We start from the raw sequence: 18,442 nt of genomic DNA, 5'->3' as shown, positions 1-18,442 counted from the left end.
TTGGGCTTTACACATTCTTCGTATGTTTACTGCAAATGGGTTTTTCTCCAGTTACTTCATATTTTTTTTCCCATCCTGAAAGATTTGTATGTTAGGTTAGTTTATAGCAGCGGTTCTCAAACTGTGGGGCAGCTGAAACTATACAAGGGGGGCGTCGAATAAATGAACAAGACATCAAAATGTATTTTTTACATTTTTATTTCAAACTTAAATTCGCAACCATATACTCAAAACGACTGCATTATAACTAAAATTTAAAATAAAGCTTTTCTAAGGCACAGATCTAATGACTAACTGACGAGCGGCGCCGCTCCTGCTGCTTTTATAGTCGCGTATTTTCAATCCAGAAAGTTCGAGACGTATCGGTATCTGTCGCGAACATCCGGGTAACATTAAATCAGGTGATAATGCGGCGCGACTGCACCACATTGGCAGCGTAGCCAGTATTGCCAAATTGAGTTAAATGATTTACTGCGTATTGGGTTATTTTTATGATACAACTAACAGCGGTATAATATTTGTCGGACGAAAATATGTTCGTCTTGCGCAGATTGACTTCAGCGGTGTCCTTGTTTACGAGATTTTTAAAAATTAAAACATATTTAATCGTTTCTTTACGTAAAGAAATAATTAAATAAGAATAAATAACTTATTCTTTGTTTTTGGGATTAGAATTACTACCAAAAAAAAACACAAGGCACAAAGTTATTAAAGCACTTTAAAAAAAAATAAATTGCAAATATTTCATCGAAGTCAGCCGAACACATGCAAATCGTATGGAAGTAAAAATGATAGGATACCGTGACACTGCACGAGTATCATACCTTTGTTAGTTGTATCATGGGTTATTCTCATCTATTTTATATTATGCAGGGGGCGCAGAATTATTCCAGGTAGAAAATGGGGGTCCGAAATACGAAAGTTTGAGAACCGCTGGTTTATAGTAATCTATTTGTCATTGTGTGAGCGTGTGTGTCAGTGTGAATGGGTGGTACAACAGACTCCCAGTACAGGCTTGATTCATGCCTTGTGCCAGGCTCTGGCCCTGCGCAACCTGCAGCCCTATATTAGATTAAGAGGTTTAGAAATGTTGTGTTTCTCAAGTCAAGTCAAATTTATTTATAAAAGCACATTTAAAATAACAGATATTAATCCAAAGTGCTGTACAAAAGGGCAGTCAAATGAACAATACAACCAATTAAATAAAAACAGATTAATCATCAATTAAAACCACATCCCCCACAACCCTTATACACAATGAAAGGAGGAGAGGAAGTGGGTCTTAGGCTGAGTTTTAAAAACCTCAACAGAGGAAGAAGTCCTGATGCAGAGAGGCAGATCATTACAAAGCCTAGCAGCAACAACTGAAAAAGCTCTGTTTCCTCTAGACTTCAGCTGAGATCCTGGAACTACGAGGAGTAGTTATCCAGATGATGTCAATGCCCTTGGTGCTGAGTGGGGATGAAGGATATTGCAGATGTATTTTGGAGCAACACCATGCAAGGCTTTAAAAACAAACAACAAAATTTTAAAATCAACACAAAATCTCACTGGTAGCCAGTGCAGAGTGGATAGTACAGGGGAGACTTGATCCTTTTTTCCAGTGCGCATTAAAAAAACTAGCTGCTGTGTTTTGAACCAACTGAAGGAGCGACAGAGCAGATTTGGGCAATCCCACATATATGGAATTACAATTGTCTAGCCGAAACGTGATAAAAGCATGGATGACTGCTTCCAAGTCCTTCAGTGAGAGAAAAGATTTTAGTTTTGAAATTTGCCTCAAAACTGGACTTTACTACCATAGAAATTTGTTTATCAAAACTTGGCGATGACTCAAAAGATGATACCCATGTTTCTGATATTATTATGAATCATTGCTGACAATGAGCCTAATTGAGTGCAAATTTCAATAGTGGATGAAGTAGGACCAAAAACAATGACCTCTGTCTTACTTTAATTTATTTGTAAGACATTTTGTGCCTTCAATTAATAATATTATGAAGGTACACCATCAGCTTTTTTTTAACAATGAAATTATGTCAGATCTAATTTTAAGGTATAGCTGGGTATCATCAGCATAGCAATGGTAAGCGTCACCATGTTTTTGAAAGATGGTCCCCAGGGGAAGCAGATAGAGGGCAAATAAAAGAGAGGCCAAAATGGTATGAGAGGTGCAGGCTGAGAGAACTTAAGGTCTATGTTAACAGATACAGATTTACCTTTAAGGTAGGAGCTTAGAAATAGGCCTGTAGTTTGAAAGAACTGTGGGGTCAAGAGTAGACTTCTTCAGCAGTGGCTGAACAATTTCATGTTTAATGTTGGATGGCATTATACCAGATTTTAGTCAGTTGTTAATAATAGCTAAAACAACTGGACTTATTTTATAAAGGTGTGAGGGTAAAATATCTAGCAGATAATTGGAAGGTTTCATATGCAAGAGTATATCAGCTAGATGAGCAGAGGAAATTGGTTGAAAAAAAGTTAAATGCCTGTGCACTGGTCTAAAGGGAGCTGGTGTTAGCACACAGTGATCAGCACCTGGTTGAAAAATGATGCATTTTCTTTATAAAGAAATTGAGAAATAGCCCACAGGTTGCAGGTGTACCCTCAGGGAAGCTACTGACACCTGGATTTAAAAGTGTTTTCATGGTGCTAAAGAGCACCCTAGGTATCAAGGCAGCATTTGCAATTAAACAGTATAAATAATTTGATTGTGCTGCTCTCACAGCCGTTTTGTAGTACTTCAAGCAAGTTCTGAGAATTTCAGAAAAAAACTCAAGTTTATCTTTCTTCCACCTATACTCAGCCTGCTTGTATTTCTATCTGTGAGCAACAGTGGTATCATTTAACCAGGGCTGAACACTGGCTTTAACTTTGGCTGTCCTTAATTTTAATGGTGCAACCAGATCCAGTGTATCCTTGCAAGCAAAATCTGGAAGGATAATCAGATCATGAATATTAGAGCAAATGGAAAGGGCTTCTGTCATCAAGGAAAATTTAGAATCTGAAAAAATATCACAAAACTGCAGCGCTCTATCAGGATTTATACGATGTCAGTAGCGCTGTGGTTAAGTGGAGCTGATCGGCTGGCGCAAAAATGCAGTTTCAAAAATAACTGTAAAGTGATCAGAAATGCTGGCATCAGAGACTTTCAGGTTGTTTACAAAGAGGCCAAGTGTTAGAACTAAGTCCAATAAATGACCCCTCTAATGTGTGGGACTTGAAACCACCTGAGTTGCATTAAAAGAGTCCACAAGATCTAGGAGTTCTTTAACCAGGGGTTTTGTTGAACAGAAGATATGAATGTTCAAACCTCCTAAAATCAGCAGTCAATCAGCGTGTGGCACATAAAAGATAAGAACTCAGAGACCTCCTGGACAAAATGCTATACTGTTTATTCACAACTAGCAAAATACCCGCTCTTCGCAGCGGAGAAGAAGTGTGTTAAAGAAGTTATGAAAAAGAAAAGAAAAACATTTTAAAAATAACGTAGCATTTACTTTTTATTCATTTGCATAAGCACAGTCCTTCACCAGCAATTATTTAATGTTAGCTCAGACCCGGCACTTAAAAGTTTCTGTCGAACTTTTGCTGAGTTTGTGCCAAACACTATTCTATCCCTGACCATCTCATTTTCGTTTGCATAAGCACAGTCCTTCACCAGCAATTTTAACTTAGTTACAAAGTGATCAAAAGTCTCATTTATACCCCGCGTCCTCTCATTAAACTTGTATCTTGCAAATATCGTATTTGTCGTAGGCATGACAAACGCCAGTGGCAGCGTGTCTATAAACTTAATTTAAACTTACGGTTCACACCGTGCTTTGTTTCCGCAGTAGCTGCACTTATGAATATGCTTGTATGCGTCACTCGCTTCATATTCTTTTGCTGCCTTCTCAATTGTGCAATGCGTTTTTTGTTCAGTGCTCTTTGGAGCTCTTCCTTGTTCTCTACATACTGCCTTCACAGTCAGTTCACGTGCGCTTCTCCCTTGTGGGATCTTGCGATGTCCATGGCTTTATTTAATGTTAGCTAAGACCCGACACTTAAAAGTTTCTCTCGCACTTTCGCTGAGTTTGTGCCAAACACTAGACCATCTCATCTTCGTTTGCATAAGCACAGTCCTTCAACTCATGCTATGCCGGGTCAGACAACAACAACAACAAACATTTATTTATATAGCACATTTTCATACAAACAGTAGCTCAAAGTGCTTTACATAATAAAAGAATAGAAAAATAAATCAACATTAATTAACATCGAATAAGAGTAAGATCCAATGGCCGGGGGGACAGAAAAAACAAAAAAAAACTCCAGACGGCTGGAGAAAAAAATAAAATCTGTAGGGATTCCAGACCATGAGACCGCCCAGTCCCCTCTGACTAAGACCAAGGTGTCAAGAGTTAAAGTAAACTTTATGAAAGGTAACAAGATCTTTATGAAAATGATGGAGCAACAACAGACAGATCTCCAACCTTCACAGATCTCCCAAAAAGTTCAGAAAGAAAAAAAAATTCCCACATTTAAAAATTCAGACAAGCAGCAGCAGACAAACACGCCAGTGTTCACTCAAACAGAACTGGAAAGTAAGTTTATACTTTAATATACACAATATATTATAAATAGCATTCTTAACTGAAACCCATGACATTTATTATTAAAGACATTAATAACACGGTCTTGTTTATCTATATATATAATTCACTAAGGCAAGACACCCATGGAAAACACGGCGGAAGGGGCGTGGATTCACTAAGCCGCTGACAAGTTAGACACCTATGGCACACGCAGGAAGGAGTCACGCCCACCAACTCCAAGAAGTAAGCAGTCTTTAAAAAACGAGTTTTCGGTTACGACGCACGATCACGTGCACCATAGCAAACTGTTTTACACGCTACATACAGCAATTCGCATCTGCAACAAACATGCGTCTTCTTAGATGCGCCTGCAGGAACACGGAAAGTCTACGTGAGTCACAGGTACATCTGGACTGTACAAAGACGACAACGACTCAAGTGACAAGTTGGAGGTGGGCACATGAGCGATGGCAGTCCGCCAGTTTTCAGTCACGGACGATTGTGTGTTGGTTCGTTCCGTGCTTTGTTACGTTTTGTTACGTAGTGTTGCTTTTCTTGCTGATTTATTACATTACCGATTTTTCAAATGCTAATTTTCTCCCTGTGCTTAAAAATCATTAAAAAAACCGGCCTCATTATGCGGCGTATGGTATGCCGTGGGTTGGCTAGTAGAATATAATGGTCAAAGGAAAACAGCTTTGATTGTAGTAATAAAATAATATACAGGGGAAAGCTGTGTAGAGTTAAAGGGTTTTTAAATGAAAACATTCAAATTCTTTACTATGCTACATTATTTAGCACCTTCCAACGTCTGAAAGACAAAGGTTTAATATAACAAAGCAGAATTCAAATTGACAGGTGTTTTCAACGCAGGACTTGCCTTTTACATGCTGTTTGGTCCTCATCACAAACCCTCTGAATAGAGATAGAATAAAGATTCATCTATGAAAGCCATCTATGGCTAAACAGGCATTCAAGAGGTTACCAGGGAAATGGGAACCATCAGGACAGTAGCCTAGACTTCAGAAGAAGGCTCCAAGGTGAAAGAACGCCCCAAACTGTCAGCAGCAGAAATATTATTATGGAAACACAATGAGCATCATGGCCTGTTATATGTACGGCATCACCTGAACATACAATAAGACAGGATATCAGAACAAGTAAGATAAAGACAGTGCCCAGGCAGAATCATGTAAATGCTCTCTCAAGATGCTAGAGGACAGAAGACCAACAGGAGGCAGGGATGCCTGAATTCTTTCTAATAGGTTGTAGCATATGGTCCCAAGACAAGGTAAATGTCACTGTTCTTCTTATTTAAAAGGGATTGAAGGGTACAATTTACAATCCAGCTCAACTGTCAGCAGTACAAGATTCTGGACTGGAAGGATCTGGACAATTTTGCTGTTTAAGGTAGGCAATATATATGAAGCAGAAATAAGTCATCCCAACCACAGAATCACAACAGAGGATTTAAAGCTGTCTTATGGCCAAAGGTTTCTTGAATTTGGAGTTTGAAAGAGTCTGAAAGTTATCAGGATTTGGCTGGAGCTTTGTATTTTTACTTTGGTCCTCACTCCTCTTTTCTGAATCAACCACATAGTAGTGACAAAACACCAAGGAAAATAAAAGAGGGAATTTGTCTGAAGGACTTTACTCTACCATTATGCTTAAGTGTCTCTTCTAAAGTATCAAGTCAATCTCCTTTAGAGTTTTGGTTTTTTTTGGATGTTTTGTTTTTTATTTTTTACACAATTTTTGTACTATGCCATCTCCATTTGTATCAGTTTGTCCTGATCTGAACACCAACGGACAGGCATGCCTTATAGGTTGGTAAACCGTGCTGCTACAGACCCACTCTTCCTCTTCAGAAGCTAGTTTGAAGGCACTGTGCTGTACGTGTGCTCTCTTTTGTGTGTGCAATGGGCCCACAAACACCTGCCAGAGAGACGTTTTGAACAAAGGCCGGTGGAAAGCAGGACTCAGTGATGAGACAAAGGCAACAAGACAAGAGATGACAAAAAGAGTGCTTAGAGTATGTTTGGTGTGGGCAGATTGATAAGACAACAAGTTAGGTGTAAAGGGATTCAAAACCCATTAAACCATTAAATTAATCTGATGCACTAAAATAAGAAGTGTTTCTTAGAATGAAAAATATGTTAAAGGGTAACACTGTTGAAATATGCAAAGAGCTGCCTTTATTGTAGTGCATGTTTTATACTGCAGGATAATTGCAACCAGATATATCTTTTTTTTTTAAAATACAGTCTTATTAACAGTTATGGAAGAAGCAAAGATTATTTCTGCAGCAGTTAAGTATTGGTGTTATTTTAACCAGAAAAATGATATGACTCCTTTAACAACTTCAAAAAATATTTTAAAGTAGCATCATCAATTTAACTAACTGTAGATACTGTTCAGTACCAAAATGTTAACTTCTGCAATGTAGAAAAATTAGGTAATTCCACCTATTTTCTTTCTTTTATCATAATATGCAGTGCAAATTTATAAAATAACTGAATACCTTTGGAACATTAGATGTGCCCTTCAGTACCACATCTATTGATTGTCCTGGAAAAAGCTCTGCTGTCATTGGGTATAACTTAAAAACTGGATTAGGCGAATCTTTTAGATTCTTTGAATTCAGACGTGATAAGCCTTTTGCACTCCTATGAAATGTAGGAATTTGCCTACGGAAAGGGGAAAAGCCTTCTGTCATCCAAAAAAGTTCATGACATCGTCGGCCCATGTTGGTCAGCTTAAAGGGATACTGACAAATTCCAGAGCTGCAAAGAAATAGACACAGAAAGGAATTATATTGAAGGCCTGATTAATAACAGACAATATGCTATAATACTGCCTTAATGTTTACCTGAAATATGTTCCCAAATGTATAGCTGGAGCTAAGGGTCTGTCAGCTACTATGGTGGTTCCCATTCCTTTTGCTGAAACAGGGATAATGTGCGATTGGCTACTTTCAATAGTAAGATGAATTTTGTCCTGAAACCATACGGTATCATCTAGGTTGGCCACAAGATTGATCTCCGTTTCCCCTTCTGATGGGATGATACCCTCACAAGGTTCCAGCTGCCAAAGTGATTTCACATTGTCCTGAAAGAACAGTTCATTTTATTAAACATTTTATACCTCAGAGATTTATCAATTGAGAAAAAGTGTTTCAGTGCATAAATGGCTAATTTGAAAAACATCTAGTTTAAGGTTTACATATCTGACAGTATAACAGCAGAAATCATACCTTGTTCACATTGGAGGTAAGGAGATAATCAGTGTACAAATTAAGGGCTGGGAAGAGCACACTGGAATAACTTGGGACTAACTGTACAACTTTAGCGATTTTTAAAAGTGCACTAGGTAGCAAGCAATATGGCCATGGGATTAAAGTAACTGTTCAGTTTTTAACTTTGATTACCGTTTCAGCCTGAGAAGGTTATACTATATATTATATTATACTATATAGACAACTGATTGAAAACTGTTTTGAATTTATTTTATTGCTGAAATGTGCGATGTTAAAAAAGTAATACCTGTATAAAGATTTAAGTTTCGAACTCAGAGCAACTATAGATAGTGCACTCAAAAGTTTGTCCATAAGACAGATACCTTCACAGAGGCATCACTGAGAACTAGTATTATAAATGATATTATTAAAAACTTTACTCTTTGTATAACACACATGCAAAGTGCATCATACTGTTAAAAGGCACTCAGCTGTAAAATTCCATTGCAATAACAAACTGTAGTTGCCATTCATAGTTTCAATACAAAGTAATTACAGAATAAACTTAATTGTGTAGTACTGTATACCTAAAACACTTTCTTACATGAAAAAATATTACATTGTATTTCACAATGCAATTGCAGATTTATCAAGGAGTTCTTATCTTTAGATTGTGCAGCAATTACACACCCAGTGATTTTTAACAGTTAGAAGTGCAGTTAATGAATGACTTATGATTTTATCTAATGTAGAGAAAAGTCAAGCAAAATGACACCTTTTATTGACTAACTACAAAGATTACAATAGGCAAGCTTTCGAGGCAACTCAGGCCCCTTCTTCAGGCAAGATGTAATGATTAGTGATTAATAACATGACAACGTTAAAAGATAAGTACATTACAATTCATTTAAAAGGAAAACAGTTGTCTATTTTAAATGGAAACGATATTAATGATTATATAAAGAAATGACAGGTAAATACATTATTTTAAACACAATTCGTGCTTTATTAATAAGAATACTCACCATTTCTGCCACATAAAAGGCAGGAATTGGTGATTGGTTTGAAAGCTTTAGAGTCCTGGATATATTGGTTAACACTGGAACATACCCAAAATCCACCTCCATTGTACTCACATGCACGACTGGTCCTTTTCCAATACAAGATATATGAACTGCCTGAAAATAAAGAGATTTCCTCCCAATAAGAATGCAATAATTAAATGAACTCTCGAGTATGACAAAGTCTGCTCACTGTCAAAGAAAGCCACTCATAACCTCACTTTACACCCTACAATTAAAATAACCAGAATAAGTAAGCATTTGAAGATGTGTTTAGATTTCTATAGAAACAATATACTCAATATAATAAAGACTGCAATATAAAAAACTAAGAAACAAGGGTGCATAAATAATGCAGAAATACAACAATCCTTCTTTAGACAAAGATTTCAAGAAACCACTAGTATGGTCAGAAAAAAAACTTTATGACACTAGAACTAAAGTACTGAAAGGCCAAACAGCAAAAAAGTGGTGAGTGAGCAAGGAGGCAGAGACTTGAAAGTAAATGAGCACAAATACAGCATCAGTTAGAAAGGTGTGGTGATTGGGGAACATTTTAATACATCCATTTTCGGAGAGTACAGCAGATTGTTCAGAATCCTTGGAGGACAACACTGTATTCCATCAACAAACAACTCCAAAAGAGACATTAGTGTGTCACAAGGCCCATCCACTTGCCCAGTTCAAAACTGTTAAATAAACTAACGTCTAGATCATTTGCAATATGGGAGGAGACTGTGGTAGCCCAGAGGAAATCCACATGAGCAGAAAGAAGTGAATTCCCATTTTATACACTCCACACATAATAGTGGATGTGCTATCTATAGCACTATTGTGCCCTCTGTTTAAGGAACAAAGTAGATGATAATAAAACAAGACAGGGAGAAAAAAAGAGCTTGAAGACTATCACACGCTTTACGGAAGAACAATGTGTGTAAAGCAATGCAACAAATATGAGACCTGAGTATGATGTAAATTATAAAAGCATGCAAAACTTTATAAAAGTTCTGCATACTATGAAAACAGAATGACTCACAAATCTTTCCCGACTTCCAAAAACAGCAACATATGCCATAATGCTGTGTTTTCCAACTGCTTTAACCTGTAGAACCAGTGGAATTTCCAGCACACAGCAGGGATTTACAACAGCTCGTGGATTTGGACTTGTATACTCAACTTTGGAACTCTCATCATTTTCCTACAGAGAGAAAGTGACAGGAGGATTTAAAACAGAACTCTTCTCCTAGGACAGTTAGCTATTCTGATTTTAAATCTAAACTGAAGATCCACCTGTTTTCAATGACTTTTGAACTGCTGTCCCTCCATTTACATATTTTACATATTTTCTCTTATTCAGCAAGATAATCATGACACATCAGCACACCTTACACTAACTTAAATCACTAGCCTTTAGCTTAATTTTGTTTTTTGTAATGCATCATTCTTGGTTCACGATAGTGCATGCAGTTATTAGTGCAATATAAAATAAAACTTGATTCACTGATGATTGAGACAGGATTAATGACAAAAGGTCAACGTGAATTTTGACATTTGTTTAATGTGTTTCAAACGTTTCAATATACTTCTTGTATTCAAGTAATAAATACTAGGCATGGTATTTTGTGAATTTGTGAATATTGCCACTTAACAGAAATTCTTAAGATGACTCCTTCATCATTGGCTGCATTAATAATGATGATAAGTTGGATTACAGGAGGCTTGTGGAGGATATTATCTTGTGGTGCAGCAAGACAAGAGTTGGTGGTCGACTTCCAGTATGCCATAGAGCCTCGGAGGCCAGTCATCAATCAGGGGCAGGATGTGAAAGTGGTACAGAGCGACAAGTACTGGAGGGTTCACATAAACAGCAAATTGGGCTGGTGTGACAACACAGTGCCTCTGTACAAGAAACAGTACGAAAGACTGTACTGAGAAAACACAGGCAAGATATAATATTTTTGATGTAGGGTAGTTGTATAATATTCTGTCTAATGCATTTAATGTAAATGATATGTATGTGACTGGGACGCATGAGTTCTCTCAAATGTCCAGGACAAATTTCTCTTAAGAGAGACAATAATGGCTAACCAAACCTAACCTAACAAACACATTTTTGGTGTATTGTATTGCCTTGGAAAAAGAGCTACAACTGACCTGAGTGATCAGGCCACAACATGCAGGCAAGCATCCCTCATTAACCACCTTAATGTTATTGTGGTAAGAGAAATTGATGAAGCATTTCTTGAACTCCAAAAACGGACTCATCAGGCGTACAGGTGGAACAACACACCTAAGGATGAAAAAACATTACAGAAAATTGAAACACAGTTGATTACAATTCAGAATGGGAAAGTAAAGCATATAGAAAGAAAGAATTGCTTATTTCTACATACTATTTTCTTATTTCCACATACACTTAATTTCTAATTTTATATATACATTGCTTATTTCTGAGTGAAATAGAATTGTTCCAACAATTATTAGGGCACAGCAAATAATAATCTGATTTGAATTATTATTTTCAATTTTGTATGGATTTTTTCTTCCAGAATAAAATTTCAGAATTGGAAGAACATTTTGAAGGATCATATTTTTCCATTTTTACAAATGACTCTATGTCATCTCTGTTTTCTTAGAGCATCTGTAAGCAGACCTTGAGTTAACTGTCATTCTGCTATTTTCTTTTTTCATTATCAAATTCATATTTTGTCATGGCATTTGTGTTATACATATATATGTGTTATTATAAGAATTTCTTTACATTTCTTTCTGTAGTATTCACTTGTGATCTTGAACCCATTTGTTATGTGGCAACACGTCACGCATGCACATATGAGGATCACCCTCCTAGCTCATCTGTTCCCACAGTATACAGCAGACGCTCAAAGAGGGCAACTGACTCCAACCCTTCTAGTTCAAGGGTTATATATTTGAGGCGCTCACAGAAGGTGACATCTCATTGTGGACTGACACTTGACAGAGATGTAACTCCAATTCAGATAAGAAAGGCATTACAAGACTGCTAAACAGCCCTTTATTTGGTTTATATGTGCCACAGCACACTGTTCGAGTTTATCTGATTTGTTCATTAAGCAGGGTTGGTATCTCAACATTTATCTGGGTCCAGTGTAATACCTTGCATGACCACAATGGTTACTTAATGGCAAAAAAATAAAAGCATGCCAGCTTTGGATAATACTACACTTAGTGTCAATAGTCCAATGGAATTATTATTAAATGCCACTTTTACCTTGCAAAAATTGGAAGAGCAAGTATTTCTTCCCCAACCCCGTCTACATCCACTACCAAGGCAACTTCATATTGCTTGACCGTGTTAGAGCAAAGTGTGATCTAGAAGGAAAGAAAAATAAAACACAAATGCAAATCAAGAATTCCAATGATTTTTACTTCCTTGCTTATTATTTATATGTTTTAGCAGTGCCTTTAAAAAAATGACCAGTGTACTGAGTACTGTATGACTAGGAAACTAAATTCTTGAAATCTGCACAAGTGTGTAACTCCTGGAAATTAGTTTAATTAGACAAAAGCGCGCATTCTACACAGTATTCATTATTGACAAATGCTAAGCAGATGAGGGGCAAGTGGTCAAAGGTAAGAAACTTTTCTCGAATGTAATCACAAGATATGATGAATTACATTATAAAAAGACCAAAAAAACTATAATAAAAGTTTACAAAAAATGTAACTATTTAAAAAATTAAGTAGATCATGCAAAGATGCTCTTTCTTACTCATGAAGACAGTCCTACAACTTAAATAAACTCATATCCTAACTTTTAGAGTAAACTGCCAGAGAAAGGTCTAACTTGTGTGACTTGTTCTGTATTCTGTTTTACTACCAAATATAGTCCTTTATGTTAGTTTTCCTTTATGTTAGTTTGCAATTTTTTTAATTTATATGAACAATGCTGCATTTCCTCTCTGTGACACACTAACACAGAGTACTTTCAGCCAATAAATTATTCAGCGGAAGTGTGTGAAGAAACATTACTGGGGCTCCTTTATACCAACAGCAATACTACTTCACTGTGACTGAGACAGGCAAGTCGGAACTTTTCATTCAAGTTTTAGTTGCTTTATAGTCAATTCCAGTGTGTGTTAAGTGTGTGTGTAAATTTATTTATTTATTGTTATTTATCTATTTATATAAAAATAGTGTCTGTAAAAAGCCAAATTTCCTCCTGGGGACAAAGAAAGAAAGAAAGAGTCCTTCCTATCTATCTATCTATCTATCTATCTATCTATCTATCTATCTATCTATCTATCTATCTATCTATCTATCTATCTATCTATCTATCTATCTATCTATCTATCTATCTATCTATCTATCTATCTATCTATCTATCTATCTATCTATCTATCTATCTAAACTTGTAGGGTCATCACTGTCGCATATCCAGAGCACAGTGAAATTCTAACATGGAGTTTGTCTCCATTCTTCAGTGCCATAATTAGTGAGCATAACTATTCTGGTGAGAATTAGAATACAGTACTGCTTCATGTAGCATCACCAGATGCATGCATGTATCTCTGCTAATAGAAAAAACTGCATTCCATTAATGAAATAGTCATTGTTAAATATACCCTAAAGTCTTGGTTTTCCTAAGTGCTAGTTGGAAATGTCCTACAGGCAAGTTTAGTACGCTAACAACTAAGATAGGTTCATTTCAAAATCCAACCAGTAATAAGATATATCTGAACAGCAATAATTTAAATCCACCAAATTCATTAGTGGTACATGGAGAAGGAAAGTGGAAACACATTCAAATGTTAACATTTCCTATGTTTGGGAGAAAGAATATTGTGTAATATTCAATCTCATGGAAATTTAGATGACTGCCAAGCCTAAATATAAAGGCCCTTCCTCTCATTATGTATGTTATAGAACCTCTTAGGTCCCTGCAATCGGACAGCACTGAAGACAATAATAGTCTTATTAAATTCAGATTATTTAAAGAGCCCAAGGTCTCAACCTGGAAGAGAGTGATGGGCCAAAATCCTCCTCTCTGTCTGCCTTCACACTGTCGTGTTTCCTAAAGGAAGAGTACTTGAGGTTTTCAAGCTTCCTGAAAGGCCAGCACGGTACCTGACTTTGTTTAAATGAGGCAACATGTTTCATCTGCATATAATAAAGAACCAATTGCCAGTCAACAGGTGCCCCGTTTGGTCACACTTACTCATCATGAACATAGAACATTACAAGGTGGATCAAAGGTCTCTGTCTCTCCCTCTCTTTTGGACTGGTGCCATTGACATTTTCCAGTTCATAGCACTGAACACATGTACAGGACTTGCATTGTTTCTGTGGCCCATTCCTTCGCCAACTGCCATGTCTAACTGCTCTAACTTCATTATATAGACCTCCTTGTCCCTCCAGAGGTACTCTTCCTTTCTCTATTTTTAGCTGCCTTCGTAGTGGCCTTGACCCTCGTAAGCTCTTGCCACCTTTTTAAAATGAAAACAGTTATATACAAATTTTTGTCTGTGGGAGTTACTTACAGTATAGTGACTGGAATCGTTAACCTTAGTGGCATAAAAAGAAAACAATGCAACAATTTCATTAACTGTTTATTTAGTTATTTATGTTTGTTCTCCTTGCTTTTATAATAATTTTAATAAAATGTACTGATGTGTTTGAGCTACTGGACTCCAGAATTTCCCTGAAGGGATGAATAAAGTATCTATCTATCTGTTAGTCCAACCATCCATCTATATTACAAGAAAACTGATTCATTCTTTTTTATATGAAAAGAATAATATTCATATTCTAATTTCGTTTAGTATGTGATTTATGTTTAATTGAGGTTCAGTTTCTTCAAAAGCTAACAAAACAGTAGATCAAACATAAAACTTACATTCAAACGTAAGTCATTAATATTATGAACTGTTAACCTGTACCTCGATATCCATCTCGCTTATTGCTCGAATGACTCCTCTACTTGGACTAACAGTAAATTCTCTAGGTTGCATTATTTTCTTGTTACTTTTCCAATGGGTTCTGCTTAAATCTGAAACCTGCGTAAAACTTGTCACACTTTCATCTCCACTGCCATCTCCAGAGATACGAAGATTAAAGCTGATTGGTATCAAAGCTGTATTATTTAGTTGGCAAGACAATTTCTGTGGAAAACCTTATAAGAGCAAATAATAGTTTAGTACATGCAAGTCATCGTAATATACAACATTCAATGAATTTCATAATATAATTCCTCTAAAAATTTTAAATGTAAACATTTATTTACAAGTGAAGGGTTTTACTATATGTCTGAACAGTATCATAAGTAAACATGTAAAGAGACACAATGAAATGGAAACAAAATGAACTATTTGAAATCAACACAATGTAATCTCATACCCTCTCAGGGCCTGTCCGGTGGGGTAGATACAATACAAAGCAGGAAAGAGACCACCCTATACCCAAATCTGGTCCAGCAGAAACTGCAGTGCACAGAAGGAGTATGACTATATATACTGTAGCCAGTATTTTTCATCCTTTAATACAGTGGCTCCTTCCTCACCAGAGAATGTAAATTCTCCATTCCAAGAACCAGTTTACATTACCGAGATCTAGTAGTGGATCAGTCTGCCTGTCACTCTCGCTCTTCCTTTTACAGGTGGTGAGTCCAGCTGTCACCTCTTAAAGAATAAGCTTGGTATTTCTCAAATCTACATTAATTCCTCACACTCTGGGTATACATTTTTTTCATATGAAATTATGTTCTACACATCACAGATTATTGGTACTATATTTCTTAAGGTAATTTTCAATGGTGTCCTTAAGTGGGTGATGCACCATTATTTAAATATGTTCAATTCTGAGTCTGTCAGAGTACAACATGTCCTTAAGTCCTGATATGTACATAGCGATACATTATGTTTCTTGTATCATGATGACCAGGATTGTACAGTATTCCAGATACAGTCTCATTAGTGCATTTTATATATACAGTATATACAGTGCAAGCCACCGGACACAGACAGGCTCAGAGACAGACAAACGCAAAATAACACTCTTTTTATTTCATGTGGGCAGCTCTATTTCCTGCTCCCCACTTCAGAGCACAGTACACAGTTAGCAAGCACAACACTACTGCTCAGTCCCTTTTCCTCTCTCTCTCTCTCTCTCTCTTCTTTCTTTTTCCTCTGCTGCCTCCACTCCTCTACCAGCAAGCTTTGTCCTTCACCTCTCGACTCTGGCTCCCCGAATGGAGTGAGGCGGCCTCTTTTAGACTGCACCCAGAAGTGCTCCAGGTGCTCTCTGATTCTCTTCCAGCAGCAGTCCCGGGTGTGGCAGAACTGTTGCAGTACAGGGCTCTGGAACCGTCAAGGCGCCCTCTGGTGGTGGCCATGGGCCCCAGTAGGGTTGAGCTTCTAATCTCCAAAACTGTGGCCCTGGTGTAAGCCAGGGGGGTTGCCCTCTCATGTTCCGAGGGGGGTATATATCTATATATATATATATATATATATATATATATTGTGGCAGGCGACTGGGGACCTTGCCACACCAGAACATCTGGCAATATCTCCCCCGGGGCATAAGAGGGCAGCCCCCCTGGATTACATCAGGGACATGGATAGGGAGCTGGGAAGCTCAACCCTGTTTGGGTCCATGGCCATCACCAGGGGGCCCCAGGAAGATCCCGGAGACCTGGATGGCAGCACTTCTGTCACACTAGGAAGTGCTGCCGGAACAGGAACCAAATACTCTTGGAGTGCATCCGGATGCACATGCAGCACTTCCGCCACACCAGGAAGTGCTGCAGGAAGTTCATCAAGGTGCACACAAGGTACACATAAAATGAACTGCCTCACTCCATTCAGAGAGCCGGAGTTGGGTGGAAGAGGACAGAGCTTGCGAGAGAGGAGTGGAGGTGGCAGAAGAAAAGAGTGTAGCAAAAGGACTGAGCCATGTGAGTTTATTTTGGCTGTGTTGTGCTGTATAGAAGAAGAAAAGAATTAATAAACGTGAGTGTTTGGACATCATGTGTCCTTGGTGTCTGTCTGAAGCACACCTACTTTATAGAGTAAAAGTCACAAGATTATATATAATCTATGTAATAAAATGTATGCATAAAAAGTATACATTACACAATGTACAAAAATAAAGTCACAGTAAAACAAGTCTTTCAGTCACTGGTCTTTAACTCTCTTACTGTACTAATTATTGCATTCAATCCCTCTCACAATTGGCTTCCAGGTGTGTCTTACTGATCATGTGTTTCCCATTATATTGACTGTACATGTGTTATATGATCTGAATAAGAAGTAGTACTGACTTGTAATTTATTGACTTTTAAACTTTTGAGAAGTTTTATAAACTTTTAAAAATTAACAATTTAAAACAGACCAGTGAATATGCAGTGTTAAATTTAAATGTAGATTTTGTAAACAATATAAAGAGAAGAGTAACTTCCATGAAAGAAAACCAGCCAATCTGGATTCTTAAATAAATAAAGTCACAGTAAAGAAATTATCTTAAAAACAGAAAAAAAACTACTGGTGTAAACCCGTAAATATCAAGTCTGTAGTAGAAAAAATACACTGCAAAAGTTATTGAAGATATCTCTCTATTATAAAAAAAATCCTGTGAGAGAAAGATGGGAGATGAGACGTATCTTCACGTTAAGATCAAGTGCAAATTCAGAAAATAAGGAAAGTAATTATCAGCCCATAACAAGTGGAATTGAAAAAAAGTACCTCCAATCGGGCTCAGAATTAAAAGACAGAGTAAAAGACAAAGTAGAACTTCATGAAGACGTTCACAAACGTTGGCGCTATATATATGCAGCGCAGGTTCGAGATTATGAAAGTAGTGGAATTCAAAAGTCTGAAAAAAAAAACGGCGCAATACACATGTGTAGAAAGTTAAAGAATAGGAAAGTAGGAAAATTACAAAGTATAAAAAAAAGAAAGTAAAGATCACAGTAGCGCAAACAAACGGAAATTATTACTCGAAAAAGGGAAAATAATCACCATGGACCAGGCGTCATTGAAAAAAAAGCAGGACAAAGTGAGGTCAGAAATAGAAGACAAGGAGTAGAAAACACAGGAAAACATCATAAAGAGGTTAAAAACAAGGGGGCCAAACACATGCAGAGCAAGTTAGAAATAATGAAAACTGGAATTCAAAAGACTCAAAAAAAATGTAGGAGCGAAACACATGCAGAGCAAGATACAGAATATGAAAGCAGAAAAAAATGACAGTGTCAAAAAAAGAAAGTAAAGATCACATTAGCGCAAACAAAGAGAAATTATTACTTGGAGAAATAACGAAAAGGCGGATAGAGATCGAATATATGGACACAAGTGATATGTCAGAAGTACGTAAATATTGTAAGGCTTTGAAGTTTAAGTCAGAGAATTTCAAAAACGGGGTTTACCTCACATGCATTTATTGGTTACTTTGCAAAAAAAACTATTAACTGCTACTGATGTCGATCGTTTTGTCTGTGCTGAAATTCAAAACAGAGAAAGCTATCCTGAATTATGGTAAAAAGTCATTAACACCTCTCACAGAGCTCATTTAAAAGATTCAGCATATTGGGACTT

The 18,442-nt window shown here is 36.9% G+C and overlaps 1 protein-coding gene across 1 annotated transcript in view; it reads right to left on the bottom strand.

Annotated features, from left to right (window-relative positions):
• The window catches only part of LOC120534858 (hydrocephalus-inducing protein-like), a 206,036-nt gene that overhangs the window by 146,339 nt on the left and 41,255 nt on the right, over window positions 1-18,442 (bottom strand). The window contains exons 14-20 of the mRNA XM_039762371.1: window positions 14,792-15,024; window positions 12,124-12,224; window positions 11,028-11,163; window positions 9,910-10,071; window positions 8,838-8,990; window positions 7,447-7,685; window positions 7,099-7,360 (exon numbers count right to left, since the gene is read on the bottom strand). Of these exons, the coding sequence (XP_039618305.1) occupies window positions 7,099-7,360; window positions 7,447-7,685; window positions 8,838-8,990; window positions 9,910-10,071; window positions 11,028-11,163; window positions 12,124-12,224; window positions 14,792-15,024 (1,286 nt within the window). The remainder of the gene's footprint in view (window positions 1-7,098; window positions 7,361-7,446; window positions 7,686-8,837; window positions 8,991-9,909; window positions 10,072-11,027; window positions 11,164-12,123; window positions 12,225-14,791; window positions 15,025-18,442) is intronic.

Source organism: Polypterus senegalus, chromosome 9 (genome assembly GCF_016835505.1).
Source record: "Polypterus senegalus isolate Bchr_013 chromosome 9, ASM1683550v1, whole genome shotgun sequence".
NCBI lineage: Eukaryota > Metazoa > Chordata > Cladistia > Polypteriformes > Polypteridae > Polypterus > Polypterus senegalus.
This window is presented reverse-complemented; position numbering and strand designations above follow the sequence as displayed.